Here is a 13,274-nt window from a genome sequence, read left to right as displayed (position 1 = left end):
ACAAACTTAGGAGAATGGAGCAGAGCAGGAGGCGAGAGTATCGAGGGCCTGGTTTGGGTGTGGCCACTAAGGTCTTCCATCCTTATCACGTCATCATAATCAGTAGGGTTGGAGAGAAGTGGGGGAGGTGGTAGAGAGGGCCCATATAGGTGCGGCTCCACTAACTTTATGGCCCCTGGTAGGGTGTAAAGTCCTCATATCAGAGCCAGGGACCTGAGATATAGGAAGCACAACGAACTGATAGAGACACTAGCTAACATCCACCCCACACATATCTACCTTCAGTCCTCTGTGCATACATTGGAAGATTTTAAAAGGTTGTTTTTGGGGTTGTTTTTAGGTCATACCCTGTCTGTAGTGTCGTTTTTTGCGTCATTAAATTTTTCTGGGATTTTTTTAACCTATTTGGCCCTGTAGTTCTGTATTTTCTCTGTATTTTGGGAATCCTTTCCATCTCGTGTGTTGTGAAAAGTTTCGACCATGTCGACCGCTGTGGAGGCAACCGGATTCTTCATGTGTATCGCCAGCTGGCTGATCACTGGTACGGCTCTCGCCAACGACTACTGGAAGGTGTCCTCCGTCTCTGGCAGTGTCATCATCTCCAACCGACAGTATGAGAACCTGTGGCACTCCTGTGCCGAAGACAGTTCTGGAATCGCTGAGTGCCGCGACTTCGAGTCCCTGCTCGGCCTCCCCGGTAAGAACCTGTAGTCTAACCGTTCTAACCGTCACCACCAACTCAGACACTTCAATCAGGGAGAAAACGCTTTGAAACGGAGTGTAATGGGGAGGTACAACCTGAATTGGTCAAATGACACTAATTCTCATTGTCAATTGCAAAATGTTTTTAAATGTTTTTCTTTTGGTGTGCTTTACTGAACAAGACCCAGCATTGCCAGTCTTAGAGTGACTGGCGTCTTTGGTGGGGAGAGGTCAGGGCACACCTGTGGCTATATCTGATATGGTTAAATTAAGATAATGTAACTATTAACAATAATTATGTCCAATTACTTTCTACCATGGCAAGAAGATAAATGTATCTTTGCATTGTTTTCTGTGAGCTTTCATGAAAAATCCTAATATGAACATCCTTTGGGTGCAATTCGGACCCACTTCTTTCCCGCCTAAATGTAACTTCAAATGTAGGCGTTTTTAATATTACAACTTTAAAATAATGTTAACTCTTTATGAAAGTTTCAGATAAGGTGCAATTTACAGGGTCAGCCATAGTAGTACAGCACCCCTGGTCCAAATTAGGGTTAACTGCCTTGCTCAAAGGCACATCGACAGATGTTGTCGTATCGGGTATTCGAACCAGCGACTTTTCAGTTACTGGCCCAACGCTTTAACCGCTTGGTCACATTTGAACTCTCTTCTAGAATTGAATCTCTATTTTTCTTCTCGTTTTTTCTTCTTCTATCTTTCTCTCCTTCCTAAGGCCAGTGATGTGGGTCATAATGGTGGACATTTTGTGCTCCTATGACAAGGAAATGGAGGGAAGCTACTGCACCTTGGCCAGTGTCAAAGTAGCAGTTCTAATTATAGGCAGAAATGAATCTGGGTTATTAGGTCTTTGGCTTTGATAGCAGTTATCTGCAATCTAAAGGGTGATTTGTAGATACAGTATATTGTTGAATTGCAAAAATATCAACTAACTAATAGCAACCTTATGATTAACTGTTGAAACCTGGTCAGATTAAATTCAGTTTAGAAATGTGATGGGCTGGGATTAAAAAAAAAAATGTTATTACAATACCACTATGGACATATCCTGGGATGTTTTGTTAAGTTTCACCATTAGCATAAGTATGCTATTTTTTCATGTTCAGAATACAGTTCCTTGCCATTTAAAAAGGACATGTTCTCTGCATTGTTCCTATTTCTTGGGACATTTGAGAGTACTCCTTTGAAAATGTCTACCATTGTCTTAGTCTAGTCCACCAACAAACCAGTAATTATGTATGTATATGTATACAGTTTCCAAATTAACAAATTACTCTCCAACTTAATGTTGTGTAGCTGATGTCTAGCTGTGTTTTAATATGCAACTCTTCCTCTCATCTCTCTTCCCTTCCTTCCCCTCCCCTCAGGCCATGTACAGGCGAGCCGTGCCCTGATGATCATCAGTCTGCTCTTAGGACTGGTGTCTATGATCGTGTCTCTGCTGGGGCTAAAGTGCATTAAGATTGGCAGTGCCACGGAGCAGGCAAAGGCCAAGATTGCCGTCACTGGTGGATCCCTCTTTATCCTCGCTGGTGAGTTCAGATTTACTACCTATTGTTGCAAAGTTGCAGACACTTTCCTATGGTTCCTGTTTTTCTGAAAAACTCGTTACGTTTGGAAAAGTTAACAGAATTTGATATCCCTAACTGTTCTGATGTACGTTACCCATTCATGGTGATAGCGTCAGAGTAAGAGATGAAAGATATCTGACAATCTTTTTCTTTTTTTGTCATTGAGTCCCTTTTTCACGTCTTTATTTTGTTCACCGTGGTTCACTTCTCTCTCTCATCTTGCTATCATCCCATTTTTTTCCTTCCTTCCCCCTTTACACAATTACCTCTTGTTTCTTCATTCTGTTTCGTTTCAGCTTTCCCTGTTCTCGCTTCCATTTTCCTTTTTCTGTCTACCTTCCTCTTTCATTCTTTCTTTCTTTCTTTCTTTCTTTCTTTCTTTCTTTCTTTCTTTCTTTCTTTCTTTCTTTCTTTCTTTCTTTCCTTCCCTAACCTCACATGTCTCTTCTGCTCTTCATCGCTCTCATAGAAAGTGTCTTTCTCTTCTACAGGTCTCTGCGAGCTGATCTGCTGTTCTTGGTACGCCACCCGAGTTGTAGAGGACTTTAACAACCCATTCTTTGGTGGGGTGAAGTAAGTGGAAAGACCAAACGAAACCATTTTTTCAGCAACCACAAAATAAATTAAATTCATACACATAGAAGATGTGACACACCCTTTGATGCACATAATAAGACATAACTACATACTGTATACATATTGTTTTGTTCCTTACTGATTTTTGTTGTGTGCAGGTTTGAGTTGGGCACTGGTCTCTTCCTGGGCTGGGGCGCAGCCTCTCTGTCCATGCTGGGAGGATCTCTTCTCTGCTGTGCCTGCAAGAGGGCAAAAAGTGAAAAGCCTAAAGCGTAGGTCTTTCATTCGACTTCCTTCACCTCTCATCAGTACCTTCACATACCCTGTAGTTCAGTGTTCTTAAACTCCACTTCCTGATTAACCCATTGAAACATACCTCATTAAACTGAAATGTGGGGTACATGAGGACCGGAGTTGAAAAACACTACTGTAACCTACCTCACTGTCACATTTTCTTTTTTTTCCTTGTACTTCTGTGTCTCACTTGTTTCATGTGTTTTGTCTGCCTACCTTGTTTTTCCTTAAGCTTCACTTTGACTTTGGTTTATTCCACTTGTTTTGTCTCATTTACATTTTGTGCCAGCCACCTTTTGCTTTTTCACCTGTTGTTTAGTTTGTCTGCCCCCTCTCTGACCTTCTGTTCTGTCTTTGATGTAATCCAGAGGGTACTACGCAACGAGTCAGCCTAAAACAATCTACGCACCTGCTGCCAGGTCTGAGCCGGATTCCACCAAAGCCTACGTCTAAGACATCCCTCCCCTACCACCTCACCTCCCCTCTCCCACTTTTGTGACGCTCACATTTAAGAGCACATATTTGACTGTTGTTACCCATATTTTTCTTTTTCTCTTTCACCATGAATTTTGCTAATTGTTTTTGAAGGATTTTGAGGTTGATGCAACAAAAAAAACTGGAATAATTTGGAGTTGAACTATTGGTAATGGGATCTGTTTGTGTGGAATTTGCTATCCTCTGAATAAACATTCATTTGATATATGTTTTGGTGTTTGTCGTCATTTTATGCAACTAAACTGCCTTACTAAAATGTGTTCATGCATAAAGCCCACTTCAGATACAAAAGATGAGACACACTGCAGCGGTCTTAAAGGGAAACTTCACTGCTAGAAATCCATTTGGGCTGTTTTTCCAGTTTCACTACATAGTAGTAGTGATCTTAATAACAGTAGTGATTTTAATAATAATCACCCCATTTCAAGGCTTCCTTGTCTAGCTAAGATTCTTGAATCCTTGGTAAATGTACAACTTTGCTCTTTTTTATCTGAGAAATGTATTTTGAATGTAAACCAATCAGGGTTTAGGCCTGGGCACAACACTATTACAGCAACCGCATTAGTGGTTAATGATCTTGTCAATGCTCTAGACACTAAACTGAAATGTACTGCTTTGTTTATGGACCTGTCAAAAGCTTTTGATACTGTTGATCATGCTATTTAATTGAATAAGGCCTGAGCTCTGATAGACCTGCTCATGTGTCTTTCTCTAAAGCAGATTATTCAATCAACCTTTTTATCTGTTCTTGACTATGGTAATATTATTTCTCAACGTGCCTCTGCTACTACTCTTAAACCTTGGATTGCCCTCTACCACAGTGCGTTTCATTTTGTTACAGGTGACAGTTTTGATACTGCGTCCTGTATCAAAAGGTTGGCTGGACAACGCTAGCGGCTAATAGATATGGTTTGTCCTTATTCAATAGAAACATTGGACATTTCAATGATGTTCCTATCTTTCAGTACATTGCATGTTATCTAGGTTGACAAATTTTCCCTGGCTTTGTAAAGACTACATCCTGACCGGAGACCTACGTCCTTTTTCCACCCTCGAAGGCAGGCTTTTCAAAATGGGGTGGTACTCGTTTACATGTTAACGGGAGCTTTGTTACCGTGCACTGTTTATCCGAGATTGCTAAATAATCACAATGGCTGCTTCTAAGGATTCCTCTTCCCATTTTAGTTAAAGCCTGCAATGTAAAAGAGACAGAAGAATGCTCGATGGAGAGGGGAGCAGTTACCTGAAAATACATGCTCTAAATGACTGATAGTTAGTATTTAGTAGTCATAAAAGTATGCCTTATTTACTTTGAAGAACTACTAAAATAGGGATTTTGTCAATCATAGCCAGCAACTCAATAGAAAGGGGGTGATTACTTGTAATTATATAATAAAGTAATCAAAGAAAACAAATGTAATATACACAATAACTTAAATGTTTAATTAAAGTAAATTATTGTGAATAGATGAAAGTTAATGGGACTTTTATTAGTTGTTATGTTCTGTGCTATTACAGCATTCAACCCACATGATGCGTAGAGCATTTAATGTAAAAGATAATAATTGAAACCTAAATTGAAAACCTTGATATCTTTTTTGAATAATTGTAACGAAACCGAACCGACCTCAAAAAGCACTAACTGCTTAGCACTACTAGCAATATAAGGGGCTTGCTAGTACCACTTCAAGCTAAGCTAGCTAAGTTTAGCTAGCTAGCTTTGTTTGCTATACCTAAAATGTAATCTAATGGAATATCTAGCTAGCTAACTAGACTAGCTAGCCTCAGTACATCTCATTAGAAGCGAAACTGGAGAAATGTTTTAATGACGATGACAAAGAATAAAGGAATGACTTTGGCTTTATGACTCATATTAGTCTTGGAGTGACTATACCTGTGTGTTATAGCTAGTGTCACAGGTCCCAGTTTTGGGACTGGTGCAGCAGATAATAGTTCCTGTAACACAGGATAATTGATGAAACAGGAGAATGTGGCATCTCTTTCAAAGGTTCTCTCAATTATGAGAACACACAGGTGCAGGATCGCATATAGTCCCAGTGCGAAGCTAACACGTCTCACTGCCCCATACTGGCCAACAGTAGTATAAATGCATCGCAATGGTGAGACCTTGGAGGACAGACATTTCAGTAAAAGCATTCTTCCCCATTACAAAGAAACAATACATAAACACCAATGTGACCATACATTATGTGTACGTCACACTAGCTAGCTAATGTACAGTATGTCTGTGAGATGTCTCATATTCTACATCATGCTGATACAGTAGGAATACAGACAGTACACAATGATTGCCCATGAATGTCTAATAGTTTTTTTGTCTTTCTCTCACAGACAATACAGTTTGGATACAAAGAAGATGACTCTCAAGAGATGTGAAAGGTCCCATAACTTCTTAGGGCTAGGCCCCTTTTTCTCCTCTTCCTGTCTGAATGACGTGCCCAACGTAAACTGCCTGATGATCAGGCCCAGAAGCCAGGATATGCATATAATTGGTACCAGTCTTTCTCTCACAGACAGTGCAGCTTGGATACAAAGAAGTTGATAACTCTCAAGAGGAGATGTGAAAGGTCCCATAACCGCAATAAAAATGACTCTGCACACCTCACTGCACCACCCAAAAACTCCAAATATCAGTATTCCCTTTGCAGAACTGTACAGGCCACCAGCAGCAGTAGGATTAGTCTGCAGGAAACACTAAGTAGTAAGTGATAAGCCAACATTTTACTACTTTGTCCCCATCAATACACACTCAAACAAAGTACTATATCGACCCACCCCTCCTGATGTCAATTAATCATGCCTACTAACCTTCACGCACAATACCCACCCCCAACAGACATCAATCCATCACCCACACCATCCCCTTCTTACTAATACCTCCTTTTCTCCAATTTAGACTTCAAGTCTTGCATGAACAATCAACTAAGCATCCACAATACAGAGAAAACTACAGAAGACAATGTAGCCTACTTGTAAACACACCAACTATGACAATAGTTTACGAAAGCACAATATCCACAATACTGACTATGTTATTGCCTAGCTCCAGTATATGTATTTGCTCATCGTGGAAAGATTTAGCAAGGTGAATTAAACTAGTTCCTGGTGCTGAGCTTGGTGTTGATGCCTCTACAGATGTTGATGGGACTCCAAATAGAACACAGTCACATAAGCTTCTGTGGTAGTTAGTTCACTAGCTAGGTAACATTGGTTATGTTACCTCAGCTTAACTTCTTTTCTGATGATGTTGGCTGATCAGATGCCTTCTTCTTTTTTTTAACTAGGCAAGTCAGTTAAGAACAAACTCTTATTTTCAATGACAGTCTAGGAATAGTGAGTTAATTGAGGCTTGTTCAGAATGATACATTTTTACCTTGTCAGCTCAGGGATTTGAACTTGCAACCTTTACGGTTGCTAGGCCACCGCTCTAACCACTAGGCTACGCTGCCGCCCCACCTTGAAATGAAAGGGAAAATCGATGGCATAGCATCACATTACAATGTTCGACCTTGCAACCCCATCAGTTGAGATTCAGTTCCGTTTCGAAAATCCTCTTGCTGAAAGTGCTGGCTACAAATACAGACATTTAGATTTTTCTCCACATCAACTGGATCCACCTTCCGGTACTATGTCCTGAAATCGCTATGAATTTAGGATATTGTGGTTTGCTTACAACCAGGCAATGTAGATGGCCTGTTTCTACTGCTGTGATGCAGAAACCCTTGTATCTGTGTGTAGTGAAGAAATTCTCTAGTTTTATGACACAGGATATGTTAAGAACATATCCAGTGAAATAGAGCAGCAGTGAAATTTCCCTTTAAGGAGTTTTACAACGACGTTTGTTTGATCTGAACGGTTTTAGAACAGTTTTAGAGCCGTTTGGTTTTAGTTTTAGAACATCTCATGTTGGCTGCTGGAGTTTCCAAGAATCAACATGTTTTTAGCTAAAGACTTACAAACAAACACCATATAGGCTCGGAACATGATTAAAACTATCATTTTGATATCATGGATGGTCAGTCTTTGCATCCATAGTTCTATGAATTTGAGTGGTTACATTTCTCCAGCCCCATCCCTTTGCATGTTACTGAAATAGGGATAGGGAGTACGCTTTGTTATTGTTTCTACTTCTGATTAAGTATTTACCACACAGTACATGTAAGATATAGAGAGACCGTTTAAGTGTGAGCTGATCCTCTCTAGGCCTGTATGCATTATGTGCGTGTGCAAAAGATTTTGCGTCTGAAGCCAAGTTCAGATACGTAAGACAAGACGCCACGGGATGGTCTTCAGGAGTTTTAGAACAAAGTTTGCTTAATCTGAAGGTCTAGTTTAGGAATCTCTCATGTCGTCGGCTGGAGTTTCCAAGATTCAACATCAAACATCAAATCCTTATAATAATAATAAGTTCTAGGGAGGGGCTGTACAGTCATTGCTTTTGTCCAATCACAATGCAACTTAGGTTTTGGGTTACACAGCTACGAGGTGAAAAAGGCAATGCTTGTGGAATGTACAGTGCATAGCAGAAGCTTGGGCTTCATGCTGTTGCTTGCTTCTCCTGTTAAAGTCTTGCGACGAGACCGGCTAAATGGATCAATCAGAGAACAGTGCGCTAATGTTCTGTGTGCAGACTCCGGAGACGGGCACATCGTGCACCACTCCCTAGCATTCTTCTCGCCAATGTCCAGTCTCTTGACAACAAGGTTGATGAAATCCGAGCAAGGGTAGCATTCCAGAGGGACATCAGAGACTGTAACATTCTTTGCTTCACGGAAACATGGCTCACTGGAGAGAAGCTATCGGAGTCGGTGCAGCCAGCTGGTTTCTCCACACATCGCGCCGACAGAAACAAACATCTTTCTGGTAAGAAGAGGGGCGGGGGCGTATGCTTCATGGTTAACGAGACGTGGTGTGGCCACAACAACATACAGGAACTCAAGTCCTTCTGTTCACCTGATTTAGAATTCCTCACAATCAAATGTCCACCGCATTATCTACCAAGGGAATTCTCTTCGATTATTATCACAGCCGTATATATTCCCCCCCAAGCAGACATATCGATGGCTCTGAACGAACTTTATTTGACTCTTTGCAAACTGGAATCCATATATCCTGATGCTGCATTCATTGTAGCTGGGGATTTTAACAAGGCTAATCTGAAAACAAGACTCCCTAAATTGTATCAGCATATCGATTGCGCAACCAGGGCTGGAAAAACCTTGGATCATTGCTATTCTAACTTCCGCGACGCATATAAGGCCCTGCCCCGCTCTCCTTTCGGAAAAGCTGACCACGACTCCATTTTGTTGATCCCTGCCTACAGACAGAAACTAAAACAAGAAGCTTCCGCGCTGAGGTCTGTCCAACGCTGGTCCGACCAATCTGATTCCACACTCCAAGACTGCTTCCATCATGTGGACTGGGATATGTTTCGTATTGCATCAAACAACAACATTGACGAATACGCTGATTTGGTGAGCGAGTTCATTAGAACGTGCGTTGAAGATGTCGTTCCCATAGCAACGATTAAAACATTCCCAAACCAGAAACCGTGGATTGATGGCAGCATTTGCGTGAAACTGAAAGCACGAACCACTGCTTTTAATCAGGGAAAGGTGACCGGAAACATGACCGAATACAAACAGTGTAGCTATTCCCTCCGCAAGGCAATCAAACAAGCTAAGCGTCAGTGTAGAGACAAAGTAGAATCTCAATTCAACGGCTCAGACACAAGAGGTATGTGGCAGGGTCTACAGTCAATCACGGATTACAAAAAGAAAACCAGCCCCGTCACGGACCAGGATGTCTTGCTCCCAGGCAGACTAAATAACTTTTTTGCCCGCTTTGAGGACAATACAGTGCCACTGACATGACCCGCAACCAAAACATGCAGACTCTCCTTCACTGCAGCCGACGTGAGGAAAACATTTAAACGTGTCAACCATCGCAAGGCTGCAGGCCCAGACGGCATCCCCAGCCGCGCCCTCAGAGCATGCGCAGACCAGCTGGCTGGTGTGTTTACGGACATATTCAATCACTCCCTATCCCAGTCTGTTGTTCCCACATGCTTCAAGAGGGACACCATTGTTCCTGTTCCCAAGAAGGTAACTGAGCTAAATGACTACCGCCCCGTAGCACTCACTTCCGTCATCATGAAGTGCTTTGAGAGACTAGTCAAGGACCATATCACCTCCACCCTACCTGACACCCTAGACCCACTCTATTTGCTTACCGCCCAAACAGGTCCACAGACGATGCAATCTCAACCACACTGCACACTGCCCTAACCCATCTGGACAAGAGGAATATCTATGTGAGAATGCTGTTCATCGACTACAGCTCGGCATTTAACACCATAGTGCCCTCCAAGCTCGTCATCAAGCTCGAGACCCTGGGTCCGCGCCCAGTGCAACTGGGTACTGGACTACCTGACGGGCCGCCCCCAGGTGGTGAGGGTAGGCAACAACATCTCCACCCCGCTGATCCTCAACACTGGGGCCCCACAAGGGTGCGTTCTGAGCCCTCTCCTGTACTCCCTGTTCACCCACGACTGCAAGGCCACGCACGCCTCCAACTCAATCATCAAGTTTGCGGACGACACAACAGTGGTAGGCTTGATTACCAACAACGACGAGGCGGCCTACAGGGAGGAGGTGAGGGCCCTCGGAGTGTGGTGTCAGGAAAATAACCTCACACTCAACGTCAACAAAACTAAGGAGATGATTGTGGACTTCAGGAAACAGCGGCGGAAACACCCCCCTATCCACATCGATGGAACAGTAGTGGAGAGGGTAGTAAGTTTTAAGTTCCTCGGCGTACACATCACAGACAAACTGAATTGGTCCACCCACACAGACAGCATTGTGAAGAAGGCGCAGCAGTGCCTCATCAACCTCAGGAGGCTGAAGAAATTCGGCTTGTCACCAAAAGCACTCACAAACTTCTACAGATGCACAATCGAGAGCATCCTGTCGGGCTGTATCACCGCCTGGTACGGCAACTGCTCCGCCCACAACCGTAAAGCTCTCCAGAGGGTAGTGAGGTCTGCACAACGAGGGTAGTGAGGTCTGCAAACTACCTGCCCTCCAGGACACCTACACCACCCGATATCACAGGAAGGCCATAAAGATCATCAAGGACAACAACCACCCGAGCCACTGCCTGTTCACCCCGCTATCATCCAGAAGGCGAGGTCAGTACAGGTGCATCAAAGCTGGGATCGAGAGACTGAAAAACAGCTTCTATCTCAAGGCCATCAGACTGTTAAACAGCCACCACTAACATTGAGTGGCTGCTGCCAACACACTGACTCAACTCCAGCCACTTTAATAATGGGAATTGATGGGAAATGATGTAAAATATATCACTAGCCACTTTAAACAATGCTACCTAATATAATGTTTACATACCCTACATTATTCATCTCATATGTATACGTATATACTGTACTCTATATCATCTACTGCATCTTTATGTAATACATGTATCACTAGCCACTTTAACTATGCCACTTTGTTTACATACTCATCTCATATGTATATACTGTACTTGAATACCATCTACTGTATCTTGCCTATGCCGCTCTGTACCATCACTCATTCATATATCTTTATGTACATATTCTTATCCCGTTACACTTGTGTCTATAAGGTAGTAGTTTTGGAATTGTTAGCTAGATTACTCGTTGGTTATTACTGCATTGTCGGAACTAGAAGCACAAGCATTTCGCTACACTCGCATTAACATCTGCTAACCATGTGTATGTGACAAATAACATTTGATTTGATTTGATTTGATTTGCAGCTAGCTAGTCAAGCAGAGAGCCAGCTAGCTATTTTGCTGCACACAGCTAGCCTAGCTTGCTGATGTTTATCTGACAAGTCACAAAGTGTGCCCTGTTTCTGTTGCATTTATTTCAGGACACTCGTTTGCTATAACACTTCACTACAGCAAGTGGCAACTTTGTTTCATCAGTCATTTTAAAGAGGCACCATAACCGTGGAAACGGTCTCAACTGCACTTCTCATCTTTTTTAAAAATCTGAATGCCCCTTCTTGATCTGAAAGGCTCTGCATGGTCAATCCGAGTTCTACATTGGCCGTGCAGCATTTACAGTGATACGGCCTCTGCAGAAGTCAGGACATTCATACTTCTTGCTCTTCGCGGAGCAGAGCTGTTGAGAAGAAAGTTGTTAAGGAAGTGTGTTTATATAGGACCCCCCGCCTATCATCAACCAATCACGTAATGAGGATCTATACGGAGCCTTCCGCATTGTTATTGTTAAAACATTTGGGAGGCCCACAGCGATGCGGAGGCTACGCAATTATGTCACACCATCCATAAGGCGCCTCCGACCACATTTTCGGATCAAGCATAAATTGGCTCTTAGTCAGCTGTTGTACAACACAACATTCTAAAACGAGCTAGTTTTGTCTCGTCTCATGTCAGCTGTTCTATCTGAACTGGGCATTAGAGGCATTAAGGTGGAGTAGTGTGTTTATATGTGTGTCATTTGTATGTGTGCTTCTGATTATGCAAGTGAAAGTGTGACAAGGGGGCCATCTTGGCGTAGGTGTGTCTAGGTGTAGGTGTGTGAATGTAATCCCCAGTGTAATAACAATAATTATTTTCCTCTGCAGGCACTAATCCCCTTTGCCTCCCCGTAGACCTTAGCCCTCACTCTGCAGACAGAGAGAACACAGGATTACAGCTTTCTTTCTGTGTGTCTGTCTGTCTCTGTGTCATCTCAGACCTGACAAAGGGTTGAAATGTTGTCAGTGAAGCACACAGGAATATATTGCAGTGTACAAAGCCTCTTTTTACATTTTCACAATTTAGCTTTCACATTGATTGAGTCAAAATATCCTTGTTTGAATCGACAAGGCCCATTAAACAACCCAGAGGTTAATGCCGCTGACCTGGTGTACCTAAACCAGAGTTGGCAGGGGTTTGAGTCGCAAACTTCTCCTACCTTTCCTCTTCTCTCCACCGTTCAATAAAAAAATGGGACTGACCCATTTTTTACAGGGATAGTTTGGGATTTTGGAAACGAGGCCCTTTATCTACTTCCCAAGAGTCAGATTTACTCTTGGATACCATTTTATGTATCTGCATACTTTAAAAAACAACAACAACCCTCACCCACATAAGCATTTTGCTGAGTAACAACACGACTGTTTCTACTAACCAAAGCCTTGATTGAAGACTACGATGAGATGATTAGTAGAATCAGGCATGCTGGGTTGTACATCAGTGGGATAAGGGGAGGGTGTGAGGCTTTTTATCTGCAGAACGTGAGGAAGAGGAGTAGCGCGTGACTCCTGGCTAATACTGGAGAGTGTGTGTCCTCGTGTCAGAAGGACCTCTCACACCATCTGTGTGTGTGTGTGTGTGTGTGTGTGTGTGGTGTGTGTGTGTGTCTCTCTCTCTCTAATCCCACCCTGTGCTGAGCAAAGGGGAACCAATCCCAATCCGCTCAACTAGGTACAGTGGGCCCAGGAAGTCTGTGTGTGTGTGTGCACATACGTGTGTGCGTGAACATATCTGTGTGTGTGTCTGCCTGTCTGTCTCTCTAAGTGTCATTGTGAGGCAGAG

At 42.7% G+C, this 13,274-nt stretch overlaps 1 protein-coding gene across 1 annotated transcript; it reads left to right on the top strand.

Moving 5' to 3' along the window:
* The first annotated feature begins 201 nt into the window (after positions 1-201).
* On the top strand, positions 202-3,866 carry cldn15la (claudin 15-like a). Its single transcript, XM_024435016.2, has 5 exons — positions 202-697; positions 2,091-2,255; positions 2,786-2,867; positions 3,029-3,142; positions 3,533-3,866. Exons 1-5 carry the CDS (start codon positions 481-483, stop codon positions 3,615-3,617), a joined length of 663 nt encoding a protein of 220 aa, XP_024290784.1. The 5' UTR covers positions 202-480; the 3' UTR covers positions 3,618-3,866.
* Positions 3,867-13,274: the final 9,408 nt, after the last annotated feature.

This window comes from Oncorhynchus tshawytscha, linkage group LG10, assembly GCF_018296145.1.
Source record: "Oncorhynchus tshawytscha isolate Ot180627B linkage group LG10, Otsh_v2.0, whole genome shotgun sequence".
NCBI lineage: Eukaryota > Metazoa > Chordata > Actinopteri > Salmoniformes > Salmonidae > Oncorhynchus > Oncorhynchus tshawytscha.
Note: the sequence above shows the minus strand (reverse complement) of the source record. Positions and strands in the feature narration are given on the sequence as shown.

Coding starts and splice junctions, on each gene's coding strand:
- cldn15la (XM_024435016.2), top strand. CDS start 481: ATGTCGACCGCTGTGGAGGCAACCGGATTCTTCATGTGTATCGCCAGC. Junction 698..2,090: donor GTCCCTGCTCGGCCTCCCCG/GTAAGAACCTGT, acceptor CCCTCCCCTCAG/GCCATGTACAGGCGAGCCGT. Junction 2,256..2,785: donor ATCCCTCTTTATCCTCGCTG/GTGAGTTCAGAT, acceptor TCTCTTCTACAG/GTCTCTGCGAGCTGATCTGC.